The following is a 15,265-nucleotide window of genomic DNA, read 5'->3' on the forward strand; positions in this document are numbered from 1 at the left end:
CCCTTGCGGTAATGAATCTAGGTACGCTACTTGTGAGGTACACGCGATAATTACCGGAACTGGAAGGGTACGGCCCCTTATTTATCTTTGCTTAATTAAGAGGCCACCCGTCAGCAAATACCAATCCGCTCATTTTATAGATTTAGTTGGATGTCTTGGAGCGAGGCGCATAGAACATCGATGCACTACAAAGCCAGACAGGAGAGCAACGCCTAACAAACAGTGGGGCAAGGTATTTTTAGAACACCGGTAGTGATTTAGAGCTGCCAAGCGAAGACTAAATACCGAGGAGCCTTCTTTTTTTCTCCCCTTCTTTTGACTTCCCTCGACTGCAAAATGAGTACATTTTTGTTCTCTGTATTGCAGGTACCCCATCTTTACATCTCGGTGATGGTTCCTCCTCTGAACTAGGCCTACAACTTTTGCTAACCGACATTTGGTAATCGGTAATTCTTTGATTCTCGTACCGAAGCTTTGCCTACTTCGGACACAATCAACAACCCTAAAACACGCGCGAACATACATTAAAATATAATTATAGACCGGCAAATCCTCAATCCACAATTTTCGTTCTTCTTCCAGAAGAATATCCATAGAATTTTCTGATTCTATCTTCTACACGCTACGTGGTGCTTCTCGCACTTTTCCCAAGGCACACCGAAATATGAGGCGAATGAGGGTGGGTTAGCCACCGTTGTTTTGGTAAGACGACTTGAACACGACGCTGCGGTATATAGTATGCAGACGCGGACTTCTGGCTTAACCTCTCCGCCATGCAGCTTAATAAAGATAACCATGACATGAGCTACTACCGTGTTCTTGGAGATGCCAGTGCTCAGTCAACTTCACTGATCTATCTTATCGGCTGCCTCTAATCCGCCTCATGACTGCGATGAGGTTTCCAGTCTACAGCATACCGTTACTTCTTCGTACAAGAGTAAAAAGATGATGGCGCATAATAACGGCAACAACTCCAGAAAAAGAATACTAAAAGTAAGAGTATAAACGCCCTACTACTGACGGGGCTACTACATTGAATTGCTTGAGACTCTTTGGCCTGATACCTTTCATCGGCGATGGGAGAACACCTCACAAGCAATGTGGTGTGTTACATAGTGGCGCCTATTTGAATATCGAGACGATGGTGGGTTGTCTGATCTTGCGGTTGTTTATCACCCTGCATCCAGCAGCTCAGCACTATTTGAAAATTGAAGGTGGTTGGCTGATGATGGTTGCAAGAGTAATGACCGTCCAGTCCACATTTTCTTAACTTCCCTAAAAGAAGATTATAGAGGCGGCACAACGCGTGACTCTCGTACTCTTTCTTCTAATTAGGTCCCAATCGATTGGCTGCTCTTCTCTTGCAGTTGATGACAGGTACGACCCGAGAGATTACGCTTTGAGAGCATGAAAAGGCATCAAGGCTTAAGAGAGTAAGGCTGTGCATGCGGACGTCAAGATTCCAACCTTCAACCGGTGGTCGAAGGATCAAGCGTTCGGCGTTCTAAATACGGAAATTTTGAGGATTGAGGACTCTCGAGCAGGCACGAAATGGTTTCAATTGTGGTTTGACCTGCTTTCAACCGGCGCACGTCGGCTATGTTCCGGTACGATCACATATGGCTTATACAAATTTGTGACATTTGACCCCCAAATCGTATTCCCCTCAATTGTGGAAAAAGCTCAGACCCGTTTGTGAGGTCCTTGTAATTTATCTCACAGATTTGGGGTTGATAAAAAGGTAAAGGTAGATCAGACATCCTGAGGATGAATAGCTCTTCTGCACTCTCTTTGTTAAATTGCTTGTTGACGAAGTGGCTGAGGGTCCAGGAAGCCGTGACAGAAACTATGCACATTGGGCAGCCGTCCGGTAGCCTAGTTTATTTGTGGAGTACAAGTCGGCATTCTGAATACATGGATTTACATGTACTCTTCATGAGCTTGACAAGCTCAGAGGAGACGAGGAGAGCTGTTGGAGGTGACGAAGAAGGATAATAAGAGGAGCTCGGAACTTCGGAAGAGTATAGTAAGAGATGGTGATGAGATCGGGATTGGGAGACATGGCAAAGGATGTTACAATAGAAATGGACTGTTCAAATACATGGAGGAGACTTGGAATAGTCCTGGAAACAAATTTTAGTCGACAACGAATCACAAATGATTGAGACAAAGGAGAAGAAGTTGTTGGAAGGCAGTTTTTTTACGTCGCACAGGTGATTTGGTCGTTCATTGGTTACCTGCTATTGTTTGCTGCTTCAACCTTTAGGCTTCTAGACTCATGAGAGGGACTTCGAGCAAAAGATGAAGTGAAGTGTGTTACGTAGTATGGCATGGACCAAGCTTGTCGTACCGGAACATAGCCGACGTGCGCCGGTTGAAAGCAGGTCAAACCACAATTGAAAAAATGGGTCTGTGGTGGATCACGTCGAGGAGCTATTAGTCCAGCTAAATGTCCAGTTTGCTACCTTCTATCATGATTAGCTCTCGGGAAGCATAGTCACCTGGCTTCTCCTTTTCACAGGCAATTGGCCCAATGTCACGTTCCATAGAAATGAACCTTATTAGAGAATACTTTTGGGAGCCAAAGAACTAGGAAATCTGGCAGATCAAATGAAGTTCTACTTGGGATTATAGGATAACGAAGGTGACAGACATGAATTACCAAGGCGAAATAGCTTGCAGAGCGAGTGTCTGGCTTTTACAAGTGGCCTCTTCGCTGATTTCCCCATCGGCCTTCACTTCTTCAAGTCATCCCAAAACGCTGTGTTTCCTCGGGCGAAAGCCAAAAACATTCTTTTAATTTGTAATGTACTTTCAAAGGGTCATGACTATCATCGTCCGCCTCACATTCACTGTGCATGGCAAATGATGGATTTATGCCTCTATTCATCAAAGCTTTTCATGGAAAGGATGTCGTCCCGTATGTTGGGATGTGTAGCGGCACCACTGTCCTCGTAGAGGCTGGAAAGCACCTGCGGGCCAAATGCCCCAAGAACACCATTCGCGTATTAATAGTGGTGCTCGCCTATATTATCTGTTGCATCGTGACGCTGCTCTTCGTCTCCAATCCAAGCTTACTAGCAAGTAACCCCCATAATATTTTTGAACTCGATCTCTTCATCCTGAATTTCGTGAAGATTGGTCCCAGTCTTGAGAGTCCGACCGTCGACTGCCGGTTTATATACCTCGGTGGTGCCTTGGAGGACATGAACGGGCGGCCAACAGGGGTTGCTGCCATCCTGTAAGGGAACGAGGAGAACAATAAGGAGGACGGGGAGGTTGAGAACAATAAGCAGTTGGGGAAGTAGTTTCGGAGGAGCGAGGAGAGGAAGAAGACGGGAGGAAGAGAAGGAGGACTGCGCGAGGAGGCGTTATTAGGGAAGAGAGAGGTCCGAGCGCAGGGAACAGGGAAAGTGTGAGAAAGATGAGTCAGCTCATAGAGCTGAGAAAGATATAAAAGGCGTAGCCTTTAGAGTAGATAAAATGCATTGCCCACGCAGCTTAGTCTTCTCGAATTCCCCAGTCTACCGAACCACTTCAGAGCTTCTAGTACAGCTGAATACAAACGACCGAGGACAACGAAACTATTGTAGCTTAAGGCCGGTTACGACCATCGGATGTACTTCAAGTAGCAAATTGACTAATGAGTGGATTGGATGGGAGCCAAAGGTGAAGGATTTGTTGAAGGACCAGGAGAGAACGGGAACGTACTACTTCGAAGTCAACTTGGATGGCCACTTTCATACGGGTTTGAAATTGTGATGATTGGCCCAATTGGACGGTAATAGATGATACGGTCGGTATAAATCCCATATTGCCCTCACTGTCGGGTTCTCTGCATTGTATTATTTATATATTACGATGTTACAATACATAGCCACATCACCAATCTGTGGCTGCTGACACAATCGATAACAACGTAATGGGCGGGTGCAGCCATCATATATATAGCTGACGCATGATGCAGGACCTCGGAATTTGGACCTACCGTTTCGGCCAATCTTTATCGTTGTGTTGGAGTCATGTGCCTTGTTCCTAATATTTACGTAATATACGGAGTCCAGATCGTGCATTTGATTGGCGCCCTCATGAAGCTTGAGTGCAGTTATCTTTATCTGTCTTTTATACAGATCCATTTCCTAAATTCCCATCTGTATTCTCAACTGCGCCGCGGGGAACATCCTCTGTTGTCTTTTAGAGCCTACACTGCCCACGAACAGTGATTATCACGCACAAGCTGGAAAAGTATGTACACCACTGCGTGCGAGGCATGCCGCAAGGTGCGAATGAAGTGAGTATTTTGGGCGTCCCCGGTTATGAGTGCTTCCGCTCACGGATCCATTCAGGTGTATCCGTCCTTCAAGAGGATATGACATGTCTGAGATATGCGAACGATGTCGATCCACAGGCATCGAGTGCATCACTGTAAAGCGTCGGGTAGGAAGACAGCCGGGAGTAAAGAATCGCAAACGTAAAGCGGATTCTATCAGTGAACAAACCGGAGCTTCTTCCGCAAGCAACAGTGAAGCACAGATTCCGAGAGATGTGGATCATCTTCCAAATCCGCTACATGTCTTGGCTTCGGAAGCTATCAGAAGGCATTTTACACCAGAGTACGCTATGAGGATCGTGATTCATTTGATATATAGTTCGCTAATCGAATTTCTTCACAGGGCAGAAGAGGCAACCGCTCAGGACAGCTACCATATACGCAGCAGCAAGAGTATCTTCCATAGGTACTCAGATTGGGCTGAAAAGATTCAGCCGGAGGGAGGGAAGGAGGCGATCATGCGTCGACTTGATTCACTATTATCAAAGAAGCCCATAGAAATGTCCTCGGATGTTGACGAGCCATCAGTCTTTTGTGGAAGGATTGACGTGAGCATACTCCTCTATTTTCTCCATCTCGCGTTCGTTTCTGATTATTATTCAGATGGCGAGGCCAGATGCATCCCCCGAGCACGATGTTATCTCACTGCAGATTGTCAGTCTCGCTGAAGCGCAGCATCTTTTCGACTCGTATGGATCCTTTTCATTCGATAATGTTTTACTCGTTTGCTTAATGTTTGCACAGGTTTATGGAGCTCATCACCAATGGATCCATGTACTTTGACCCACGCCTTCACACCCTCGCATTCGTCCGATCCCGCAGCTCATTCCTCCTTGCCGTCATTCTCGCTATCGCAAGCACCTACAAATCCATTTGTCCCTCTGCTCGGCTGCATACTCTCCTCATGAACCACGCACACCGACTCGAGGCTGTAGTCCGGAATAATCACCTCAAGTCAATTGAGATTATCCAAGGTCTCTTGCTCTTGGCGAGTTGGATGGAAATACCGTCTACTCTGGCGAGAGATAAGACGTGGATGTTTGTGTCATATGCGTTGGCGCTTGTTGTTGAGCTCCGATTAGATACTGCACTGCCATACTGCGTTCAAACGGATCCATTATACGACAAGAGTAATCACGACCTACTGGTTAGGAATGCACATCGGGTATGTTTCCTCATGTATATACACGATCGGGTAAGTGACAAGAAGGCGTATTTTTCCTTTTTTTTGAAGGTATACTGAAGTGGTAATAGAATATGGCGATGGTGGCGGGCCGCCATCCGATATTCCGAGATTCTGCTTTAGTGTCACCCGACTCATTAGCAAAATGGGGAAAACATCCTGTAAAGTTGAATCTCCTTATCAAAACGACGGGGTTTGTCTGATGGCCAATTAATAGCTTGCGCACCGTTTCGATGCGGCTATCTGTGCATCTGTATCGCTGCGAAAGCTCGTAGTGAGTCCATAATGCTTTCGACAATTATTGTCTTTGTATTGATCTTGGCGAAACAGACGAGCGCGCATGCCCGGTTGAGTACCCAGAATTATCCTGATTTCGCCTCCGGCGAAGAATACATTGACCGTTCAATGGCGGAATGGCGAAGACGATGGTCTTATGAAATACAAAGTTTGTCGGGCCCGGCTCGGCATCTGCGCTGAAACACTCAATTGAAACTGACAAACCGGATACAGGTACCCATGAATACGACATTATTGCACGCTTTTCAGCTTTTGTGCTCGCACTGACACTGGTCAAGAAGCGACAGCTTACAGGGCAAATTGAAAGAGAAGCAAGGAGGGCATGTGAGGTACTCGCGTTCGATGTCGTATGTGCTGCCATACATCACTATAAGACATGGAAAGGTCTTTTGAATTCCGCGACATTCGAGTAAGTCGATGCCTTTATGATGGACCTCCTGACCATCTGGATTTCAGCACAAGCATGGTTGCGTTTTGCGCCATATACACTATTCAGTCAATTAATCATTCTGCCTCACCGTACCTTTCAGATCTTTCGCTGCTACGCTTGGCTACTGTCCACGAGCTTATTGGCGAACTGGAAACTCAAGCGGAAGCAAGGCATACAGTTGACATCCCGGGGTACTTTTCTGTTGTTGACGCCATGGCTCGTCAATTGTCCCGCAATATGCGCCTGTTGCTTTCAAAGAAAGAAATTTACCAAGCGCCTCATTCTGAGACCTCGGAAACCCATTCTTCGACATACAACCCCCATACAAACTTTATTCATACGCATCCTCATCTTCATCATCTACAAGACCCTCACCACTATACCAACAACCAATTTCCACAATTCGACGAGGTCGCACAGTTCATGTTTACAGCAGACGATGGGGGATTACCGTTCATGGGCGATTGGGGCTTGGAGGGGCTGTTGCCAGATATGGATTTTGGGATAGACACAGGGTATTCGGGGAGTGAGTCTGGAGGGACGTCACATGAGATGACTCAAGGGGTGAACATGCAGCATATGCTGAATCTAGGATGTGAGTGAGATGACCATCCTTTCTACAAGGTGTGCTGACAGGAGATTATCATAAAGGATCATAAAGGATGTTGTAAATGGCTAGTGTTGGATCAATGCGTATTGTCTTGGTGGGAAAATGTTTTGATGTTTTGATGTTGTAATGTTATCATCAGCGCTTCAAAGTATGTGCATTCTATATTGTGATCCACCGATGCAAGACGGTTCACCCTTATGGCACGTCGTCACGGCCCATAAAGAGAGATACACTTCGGCATTTTTGTAGGGTTTCTGCTGCAAAGCTGAAATGCTGGGGTATTAAAACGGTACATGTTACATTTGTCACTGGTAGTTGGGCATGCTCTGGTGGACTAATGCAATACAGTATCAATAGCGAGCAAAAGATGAATGTTGACTTCCCCCATCGTCGTGCGATCAACGAACGAATGTGGAGGCCAGCGAGGTGCATTTTCCGCGTTTGTTCAATAACCGTATGAAGTTTCCGTATGAAAAAATGTCCGAACGAGACCTCAAGCTCGAAGGGACACCCGCCGAGATGTTAATAATAATAGAACGGTTATCGGAAGATACGAAGATCTAAAGAAATATTTACGTAACGAAAATAGTTTAGAGCAAGTGAATGTCCGCCGCGTCGCGCAAATTTTAAAATTATTAATCTTAACTTAATTAGGTTCGAAAAAACGAGATGCGTAAATAAATAAAGTAACATGTAATAGTTGCATGTGTACAGCCAAATCAGGTAGGACTTGAGAAACTTGTAGCAACGTACACCTTGACCGTGTGTTGGAACACGAGACCTCTCCCGTCTTATCCCGCTTTCGATTACGCACAAAATTAACTCGCACTCTGTCGCTCACAGGCCCACGTCACCAAGGGAATTTTGTTCCCGCTGCCCCGCATTCCCCACTACTAGATTCCAGACACCAAGCCGGCGGAGTGTTTGCCGAATGCCAAGGCGGGCTGACTTTTTTGTCTTGGAGCGGCACTACCTCTCCACTCAGCCACACCCATCTCTCCCCCAGTGTCCCCTCTGCCACAGGCGCCAGCATGTACCACCCACTCCTCTCCACTGCCACCCCCTTGCCGCTACCACCGTCGCCCTCGACGGCGTCGTCTAACAACCGCCGAACAAGCCCGGTCCGCCCCTGTGATCGGGACTTTCGCTTCAACGTTTTAGATCTCTCTTGTCTCTCTTGGCCGACCCGCTTTTTCTCATGCTTGGCTTTCCGCTTTCATTCAATTACTGTAAATTGCATGCATCGCCATGTGTGAAACAAAATCTCACGACTCTTCTTCCTTCTTTTGGTCCGTGCACATTTCGCTGCGTTAGCAACATTACTCCCTTTCATTCGCAAATGCGATCCTCTCAACGACAGGGCCGCGAACCTTTACTCCAATCCGCCGAGAACCCAGGTCAATCCCAGCGCCTCTCCGACTCGAGCTTTACCTCTTTCGACCACCCAGGTATGTCCCATCGCGGATCTCATAACGATGCCAGCGTGAACTCGTACGGCTCCTCTTCATCCAACAGATTCGGGCCAACGGCTTCTCTTGCCAGTGCCAATTCAGCAGCTGTTGTGGCCGGCAACACTGGGGGCTTCTCAGATGAACTTCCTCGGCAAGCCTCACCACAAGCCCAAATGGGAAACTGGCATGATGTCGATGACCTCGATGATCATCTGCATACCTTCACATCGCAGGATCACAAAGATCTTGGTTCACCATTCGACATTACCTCTGTGCGTGGCTGGGCAAATGCTCTTACCCTTGGTATACTCGCCGGTGGAGGTGTCATGTTGTTTGCCGGATATCCTATCATCTCGTTTTATTATGGCGACAGCAACTCTTCCGGTGCCAATACCTCTGGTTATAACCTGGGAGGAATCAACTCTAGTGGCCAGTACCCGGAGATACCAGGCCTGCCCACCTTGATTGATGCGGACACTCCAGAATGGGCTTACAAGAGAACCGGGTTTGACGGGGATGAATGGACGTTGGTGTTTTCAGACGAGTTCAACAAGGATGGAAGGACCTTCTTTGAAGGAGATGATCCCTTTTGGACTGGCATGGATATTCACTATTGGCCCACTGGGTGAGTCTCAGACCGCAATCGGATCCAGCTGACAGAGTAGAGATTTCGAATGGCTTGATCCCTCTGCTGTGACAACGGCCGACGGTCATTTGGTCATCACCATGACACAAGAACCCATCCACGATCTCAACTTCAAGTCTGGCATGCTCCAAACCTGGAATAAGCTTTGCTTCAATAAACATGCTTACTTTGAGTTTTCGGCAAGTATGCCTGGTCAGACGATGAACGGTGGGTTTTGGCCTGGTATCTGGACTATGGGGAATTTGGGTAGACCAGGATACGGTGCCTCCACCGAAGGGATGTGGCCGTAAGTTCCTTTTTCCTATGCGAAGATGGAGCATAACTGATATAGATTCAGATACACCTACGACAGTTGCGACGTTGGTACCCTCCCCAATCAGACATACGTGAACGGCACCGGTCCTATTGCGACACTTACCACCGGCGCTGACGATTCACCTCTTTCCTACCTCCCCGGCCAACGATGTTCCGCCTGCACTTGTCCTGGAGAAGACCACCCCGGTCCTGTGCATACCAAAGGCCGTGCAGCCCCGGAAATTGATATCGTCGAAGCGCAAATCATTATCTCCGAGTCCAGAGGAGAAGTGTCTCAATCTTTCCAAGTAGCTCCTTATGATGATTACTATCAGTCTGATAATTCGTCCAAGAACTTTAAGCATTACGACACTGATTTAACGTATTGGAATACGTATTTGGGTGGTCATTTCCAGCAGGCGGTATCGAGTTTGACGAGACTTCCAAGAAATATATACTGGGATCAGCCGGGAGATAGTAAGCAATTTACAGTGTTTGCTATGGAGTAAGTTTTTTTTTCCAATATGGAAGGAAACGAAATCTGATAATCTTGCAGATATCAAGCCTTCCCAGAGGCAAGAGACCAGGGATATATCACTTGGTGGGCAGATAACAAGACTAGCTGGACAATGTACGCGGATGCAGTTGCAGAGAATCCCAGGACTGGTATCGGAAGAAGAATTATCCCAGAGGAACCTATGGCTATGGTGAGTCGAATAGAGAAAAAGAGCAGGGATGTGTGCGCTGACCTATTACACTGGGGTAGATTGTCAATTTGCATATGGTACGCTTCTTTACTCTCTTCTCCTCCATTCGCTCTGAGATTCATAGAGTCATACTGATTTTGGCCGTCTGTAGTCAAACAACTTCCAAGCAGTCGATTTTGCGAATTTGAAATGGCCAAACTACTTTAGGATTGATTATGTGAGAGTGTATCAAAAACCAGACCAAATCTCTATCGGATGCGATCCCGAAGGTCAGTCCCTAATCTTTTCTACAACAAAAGGTTATTGTAACGTAGAAGAAGAACTGACTTTGTTTTGATATGAATAGATTATCCCACTGCGGACTATATCGCGCGACATGCAGAGGTATATTCCAATCCAAATCTCACAACCTGGGGAGCAGCTGGTAAGTCGTTCTTGCCTTGTCGCTGAGTGTTTTGTACAATCGCTGACATTGTCTTTTCTTTAGGATATACTTTCCCAAAAAGTAGTATGAAGGGTGATTGCTAAATGGACATTCTGTGTAAAAGGGATCTTGAAAGGTTGGTTAAAGTTGGTAAGGAGGAAAACAGTATCATTGATACGCGAGAGCAACCAGTGATGAGGGATATGGAGGGGGGGGTAGGGGGAAGGAAAGTTGGACAATGTGTATACCTAGCAACCATAGAAAAACTGCACTGGACTGACCAGACGGACTTACGATTTTTTTGCATTTTTTACGATACCAATTGCAGTAGTGGAATGATCCATATCCGCGTACATACGTTCATACGTTCTTTGACAGAAAACAGATTATGAATGTATGTTACATATCTTTAGGACCTGAATATCGAATATTACTGCATCATGACTGCAATGGTCTTTTTTCCGTGCCGATAAGAAGAACACCGCATTGTAATCTTATCATCATGATTGTGGGAAATAGGGACTATCACACAAATACGCAGTTAATTCATTGGAATTGCTTCGAAGAATGATGTCAAGGATGATGCTATGTCGTTCCTTTCTGTGACCTGATAATTCTGTCTGTTTTCGTAGGTAGCACATAGAGTATGCAAGGGCTACGAATCAAAGTCTTATCCATGAAATGGTCTTGAGCAAGTCTTCAATCAGTTACTACATCTAGTAAGTAAATAATAACAAAATAGCAGATTTATATATATGACTTTATTTCTGCCAGGGAAAACCTGAAACTGTTTCCCAGTAAAGCTTAGTTGGTTTAGTTCTTTATAAGTCAAGGTTTGTTTCAGCTTTCGGACATCAGTGGATGTTAAAGGTCATTTTTATTAGGATTCCATTAATAAGTGGCATTTTTTACGACATGTTGATAACAGATGATAATAATGCGATTCCTCCATTTGTGAACCTAGCAAATATCAGCTGCTGGTGGGTGGCAATAATGGAAATGATGCTATGGCAAAGAACTAAAGGCAGAAAGCATAAATTCTACTCAGTGAACCATGCACGGCAATACAGAATCTTCATATCCCATAGTTTCCGCATACGTACATAAAAACCATCAGCTGCAATTAGAAATGTCTTCGCCGCTGGCCGGCTTGCCGAGTCAAGATTGTTTCCGCTCATTTGACTAGCAGTCATTCCTTGTAAACTCATGAATTTTATATTGGAATTGGAGTTGTAGCTTAATAAAGCAATCCCGCCAATTTCCCAGAATGACCGATGACGGACCGGTTATCTTTTTTCTTTTGATATACCACGACTTGTACTAATAAGAGGCTAAAAAAGAATCGATTATTATAGTTCAACTTTACCATAGTTACTTCGGGCCGCGCACTGCATAAATGCAGGTACACGCACAAGTGTCTTAATAAACATCTTCGTTTCGGAATCTGAAATAAGAATCGACACGCCGGAATCCGGATAAGAAGCTGCTGATCTTTTAGCGTAGTAGTATACTTTTTTTGGTGATTGATAATCCTTGAAAGTCGATTGTCAAGTGGTGGTGGATGATGTCTCATCAGCGAAAGACAGTGTCGTCATCACTCGCGCCGTTCTTGACGTTTTCTCTTTTGGTTGCTGTGTGAGTCTAAAACCGTAGTAAAAGCCATACGACGTTATGTTTGTACTGGTGACACCAGTATCATAAATTACTCTTTAATGCAGTAAAGTATGTGCAATCATTCGTAGCATGCAGTAATCTACGTTGTTTGCTGCAATATCAACAGATCTGGAGATTATCAGATCAACCCAACGGCTTTATTATTTGTTATCTATCCGCTGACAATCAACGAAATTTCCACCCTCCACTTTCAATGTCCAGACTTATTCAATCGTCCAAAGAAAAAGAACGAAGAAGTCAGCCGTTGAGTGGAATTTGAAACTGGATATGCACAGCCCAGCTGCCAGCTGCTCGCAAAAGAGTGGCTGATGGGCGATGCAAAAAGGGCTGAAGCATATTCACGTCAACGCGTGTAATTCGTATAGACAAACGGATGAACGGCTGAAAGCGTATCAAAAATGCTATATAAGCCCTTCAGAACAGGGCAAGAAAAATACTTTTCTTCTCTCTTTTGTGATCCAGTCTAGATAGAAGAGACGCCAGATTTCGAAGCTCCGAATTAGACATGTCGACTCATCACACTAACCAGATACACGATCATTCCCCTTCTTCTCCTTCCAATCAACCCGTGCTGGAAGAAGGTGAGGATGAATATCGTCCACTTCCACATGCCTGGTCTGGTGCCACGCTCTATGAGCCATACACATTGTCTCGCGACAAGCTCAAGAATGTCAACAGTGTCGAGTTCTGTTCCCAGGTTAATGAGCGCGAGTCTGAGGAAAGTGGCGAAGTGCAAGGTAATGTTGGTCTGACTCGCGAGGTCCCCAATTCTGTTTTCGTTGAGCCACAAGAGGACTACATCCCTTACTCATCTGGCAAGGGTCCTAACAAGAGGTCAGATCTACCTCACCTGTACTATGATAGCCCTTGGCCTGAGAGTGCGAATGACAGTAGTCCAGGTCCTGCTCATAATGCAAGGGATGGTGATCAAAATGAGAAACTGGGTGGTCTCAATGCCTCGACAATCCCTAACTTTTCTTCTTCTGGCAATGCGTCTTTACCCCCCCTCACGTCAAGCCAAAGTTATCTCCAATCTCGCTCTTCATTCTTCAGATTGGTCTTCCTTCTCACTACTTGTGCTACTCAGCTCATCGTCCAAGCACAGCTGGGTATGGTCATGATGCCGCTTCATGCGACCGCCGAATGGTTAGGGAAGGCTAACAATAGCGGGGAGATGAGCTGGATGGCTGCTAGTTATGGGTACGTCCTTCCTTCCATTCTTCATCTGATTTTTTGCTGACGAGGTATACGAGTTTAACGGTGGGAATGTTTCTGGTCATGGCCGGCCGTCTGGGAGACATCTATGGCCCTCGACTGATATGGGCTGTGGGATGTACCTTCATGATTGTCTGCAATATCGGAAGCGGGTTCGCGACAACTGCAATAGGATTCGACATTGCTCGCGCAGTGGCAGGAATAGGCTCTGCTCTGGCTTGTAAGTCCTGTTACTAACTTCCTAGCTTAGGTCGGTGCTTACCATATGAATAGTACCGAACGCTCTCGCCATTCTAGGTCGCACCTATCCACCAGGGCAAACGCGCAATATGGTATTCTCTATCCTCGGTGCTCTTGCGCCAGTTGGGTTCTGGATTGGCGGCGTGTTAGGTGGACTTTTTGCACAGTTTGCGCATATCAAATGGGTCTGGTGGTTCACGGCTATACTCACTGCCTTGTTCCTTGGTGTCGGTTTCTATGTCTTACCACCTGACTCTCTCTGTCCATCCGTGTCCAAACCCCACTTTGACACCGTCGGTGCTATTCTCCTCTCTCTCACATTAGGTCTCTTCAATTTCGTCTGGAACCAAGCACCGCTCGTCTCATGGTCTGCGGCCTACATCCCTGCCATGCTTGGGGTTTCTTTGATCTTTGGGGGTATCTTTGTCTGGTGGGAAAGAAGAGTTGGCAAAGGAGCGCTGATCCCGATGGAAGTGTTGAGCAAGCAAAGTTTATTGGTGTATTTGAGTCTGTGGCTTGGGTGGATGAGCTACGGTACTTTCTTGCTTTATACCATGTTCTTGTGAGTGATTTCGAAATAAACACTGAAGGTGGCTGAAATCAAGGATGTGTTAGTATCTATGGTATCAGAGGATATACCGAGCCTCTTACTATGGCATTTCAACTTGCGCCCCTCTTGCCAGCAGGTAAGTCATTTCCTCCTCCTATTGAATTACTCAGACGTTTACCGTAAGCTAGGAGTAATTGCCGCCCTCATCGTCCCTCTTCTCATCCGCCATCTTCCAAACCATTTCATCTTTCTTCTCTCAATGTTTGCATTCATTGCGTGCAATATCATAGCAGCCACGGCTTCTTCAAGTACTGCGAACGGGGAATATTGGAAGGGTACTTTCTGGAGTTTGATCATAGGTACTTTCGGACCAGGTATGTTCATTCTGATACTTTGCTTTGTTTCTTAGACGAAATCTGAAGCTAAGCGCCGTTTCGTTTCACTATAGACTTGAGCTTCAGCACGGGGCAATTGATCGTCAGTAACTCGGTAAGCCATGAGTTTCAAGGCATAGCGGCGGGCGTGGTGAGCATGATCACCAATTATTCGTGCGTTGCCTTCTTCTCGCCTTGCACCTTTGGAAAAGCATAACTGATCGTCGGATAGTATTGCCATTGGGCTAGGTTTGACGGGGACTCTTGAATACTATATTCGAGGCTCCGGAGACACGATAGACGACGTGCTCAGAGGTTATCGAGCTTCCTTCTGGTTCGCTACCGGGTTGGCCGGTATTGCGGGGATAGTGGTAGCATTGTTTGTGAGGGTGCCAAAGCAAACTGGCGGATTGCAAGTTATCCACCCTGTGTGATAGACTATTTATAGCATTTTATAATCCGGTAGAATGGTGTGAAAGTAACCATTGATATTGAGTCGTACATATTTGGGGGATGTGATAATTATGCAGTATTTGGCTAATTGCTACGTACTGATCAACCGTTCAACTTCTAGTTCCTGTAGGGCTTCCGGATGGAATGTTTTGGGTTGGGCGATTGACTATTTCCAAGTTAACGTAACGAGGTCACAGCCTAGCCATTCGTTGTTCTCCGGGCATGGGCCTGTGTGGAAGGCAGTAAGAAGGATAAGTACGAGTGGTTCGGCCGTGCTTTCCTGGTGTGTCGGATTGTGCCCGATCAATTTAGATACACCACCCACGAACCCACCCTGTATAGTCCAAATTAGGCTTATTCGTTAAACCAACAAAAACGCCGAACATA

General features: G+C 46.0%; 3 protein-coding genes across 3 annotated transcripts; all 3 read left to right on the plus strand.

Moving 5' to 3' along the window:
* The first annotated feature begins 4,139 nt into the window (after nt 1-4,139).
* CND00370 (transcription factor, putative) lies at nt 4,140-7,168 on the plus strand. The gene is made up of 11 exons (XM_570381.2): nt 4,140-4,291; nt 4,347-4,613; nt 4,674-4,878; nt 4,934-5,019; nt 5,075-5,525; nt 5,585-5,674; nt 5,731-5,787; nt 5,844-5,958; nt 6,024-6,219; nt 6,267-6,835; nt 6,892-7,168. Coding segments are annotated over exons 1-11 (2,082 nt in total). The 5' UTR covers nt 4,140-4,247; the 3' UTR covers nt 6,894-7,168.
* Nucleotides 7,169-8,124: 956 nt separating this feature from the next.
* CND00380 (glucosidase, putative) lies at nt 8,125-10,784 on the plus strand. The gene is made up of 8 exons (XM_024656937.1): nt 8,125-8,926; nt 8,967-9,233; nt 9,285-9,746; nt 9,798-9,948; nt 10,008-10,025; nt 10,100-10,217; nt 10,295-10,372; nt 10,436-10,784. Exons 1-8 carry the CDS (start codon nt 8,190-8,192, stop codon nt 10,474-10,476), a joined length of 1,872 nt encoding a protein of 623 aa, XP_024512712.1. The 5' UTR covers nt 8,125-8,189; the 3' UTR covers nt 10,477-10,784.
* A 1,464-nt stretch (nt 10,785-12,248) lies between these two features.
* CND00390 (multidrug efflux pump, putative) lies at nt 12,249-14,955 on the plus strand. Its single transcript, XM_570327.2, has 7 exons — nt 12,249-13,246; nt 13,300-13,481; nt 13,535-14,063; nt 14,117-14,187; nt 14,240-14,425; nt 14,500-14,599; nt 14,658-14,955. The coding sequence occupies exons 1-7, from the start codon at nt 12,552-12,554 to the stop codon at nt 14,857-14,859; spliced, it is 1,965 nt and encodes a 654-aa protein (XP_570327.1). The 5' UTR covers nt 12,249-12,551; the 3' UTR covers nt 14,860-14,955.
* Nucleotides 14,956-15,265: the final 310 nt, after the last annotated feature.

This window comes from Cryptococcus neoformans (assembly GCF_000091045.1).
Source record: "Cryptococcus neoformans var. neoformans JEC21 chromosome 4 sequence".
NCBI lineage: Eukaryota > Fungi > Basidiomycota > Tremellomycetes > Tremellales > Cryptococcaceae > Cryptococcus > Cryptococcus deneoformans.

Excerpts from the sequence above, each read along its gene's own strand:
- CND00370 (XM_570381.2), top strand. The coding sequence starts at position 4,248 with ATGTACACCACTGCGTGCGAGGCATGCCGCAAGGTGCGAATGAA. Across the intron at positions 5,526-5,584 it reads TCATGTATATACACGATCGG|AATATGGCGATGGTGGCGGG; the intron begins GTAAGTGACAAG and ends AAGTGGTAATAG. Across the intron at positions 5,788-5,843 it reads TATCGCTGCGAAAGCTCGTA|ACGAGCGCGCATGCCCGGTT; the intron begins GTGAGTCCATAA and ends TTGGCGAAACAG.
- CND00380 (XM_024656937.1), top strand. The coding sequence starts at position 8,190 with ATGCGATCCTCTCAACGACAGGGCCGCGAACCTTTACTCCAATCCGCC. Across the intron at positions 9,234-9,284 it reads TCCACCGAAGGGATGTGGCC|ATACACCTACGACAGTTGCG; the intron begins GTAAGTTCCTTT and ends ATATAGATTCAG. Across the intron at positions 10,373-10,435 it reads CACAACCTGGGGAGCAGCTG|GATATACTTTCCCAAAAAGT; the intron begins GTAAGTCGTTCT and ends TCTTTTCTTTAG.
- CND00390 (XM_570327.2), top strand. The coding sequence starts at position 12,552 with ATGTCGACTCATCACACTAACCAGATACACGATCATTCCCCTTCTTCT. Across the intron at positions 14,188-14,239 it reads TGCGCCCCTCTTGCCAGCAG|GAGTAATTGCCGCCCTCATC; the intron begins GTAAGTCATTTC and ends ACCGTAAGCTAG. Across the intron at positions 14,600-14,657 it reads AGCATGATCACCAATTATTC|TATTGCCATTGGGCTAGGTT; the intron begins GTGCGTTGCCTT and ends ATCGTCGGATAG.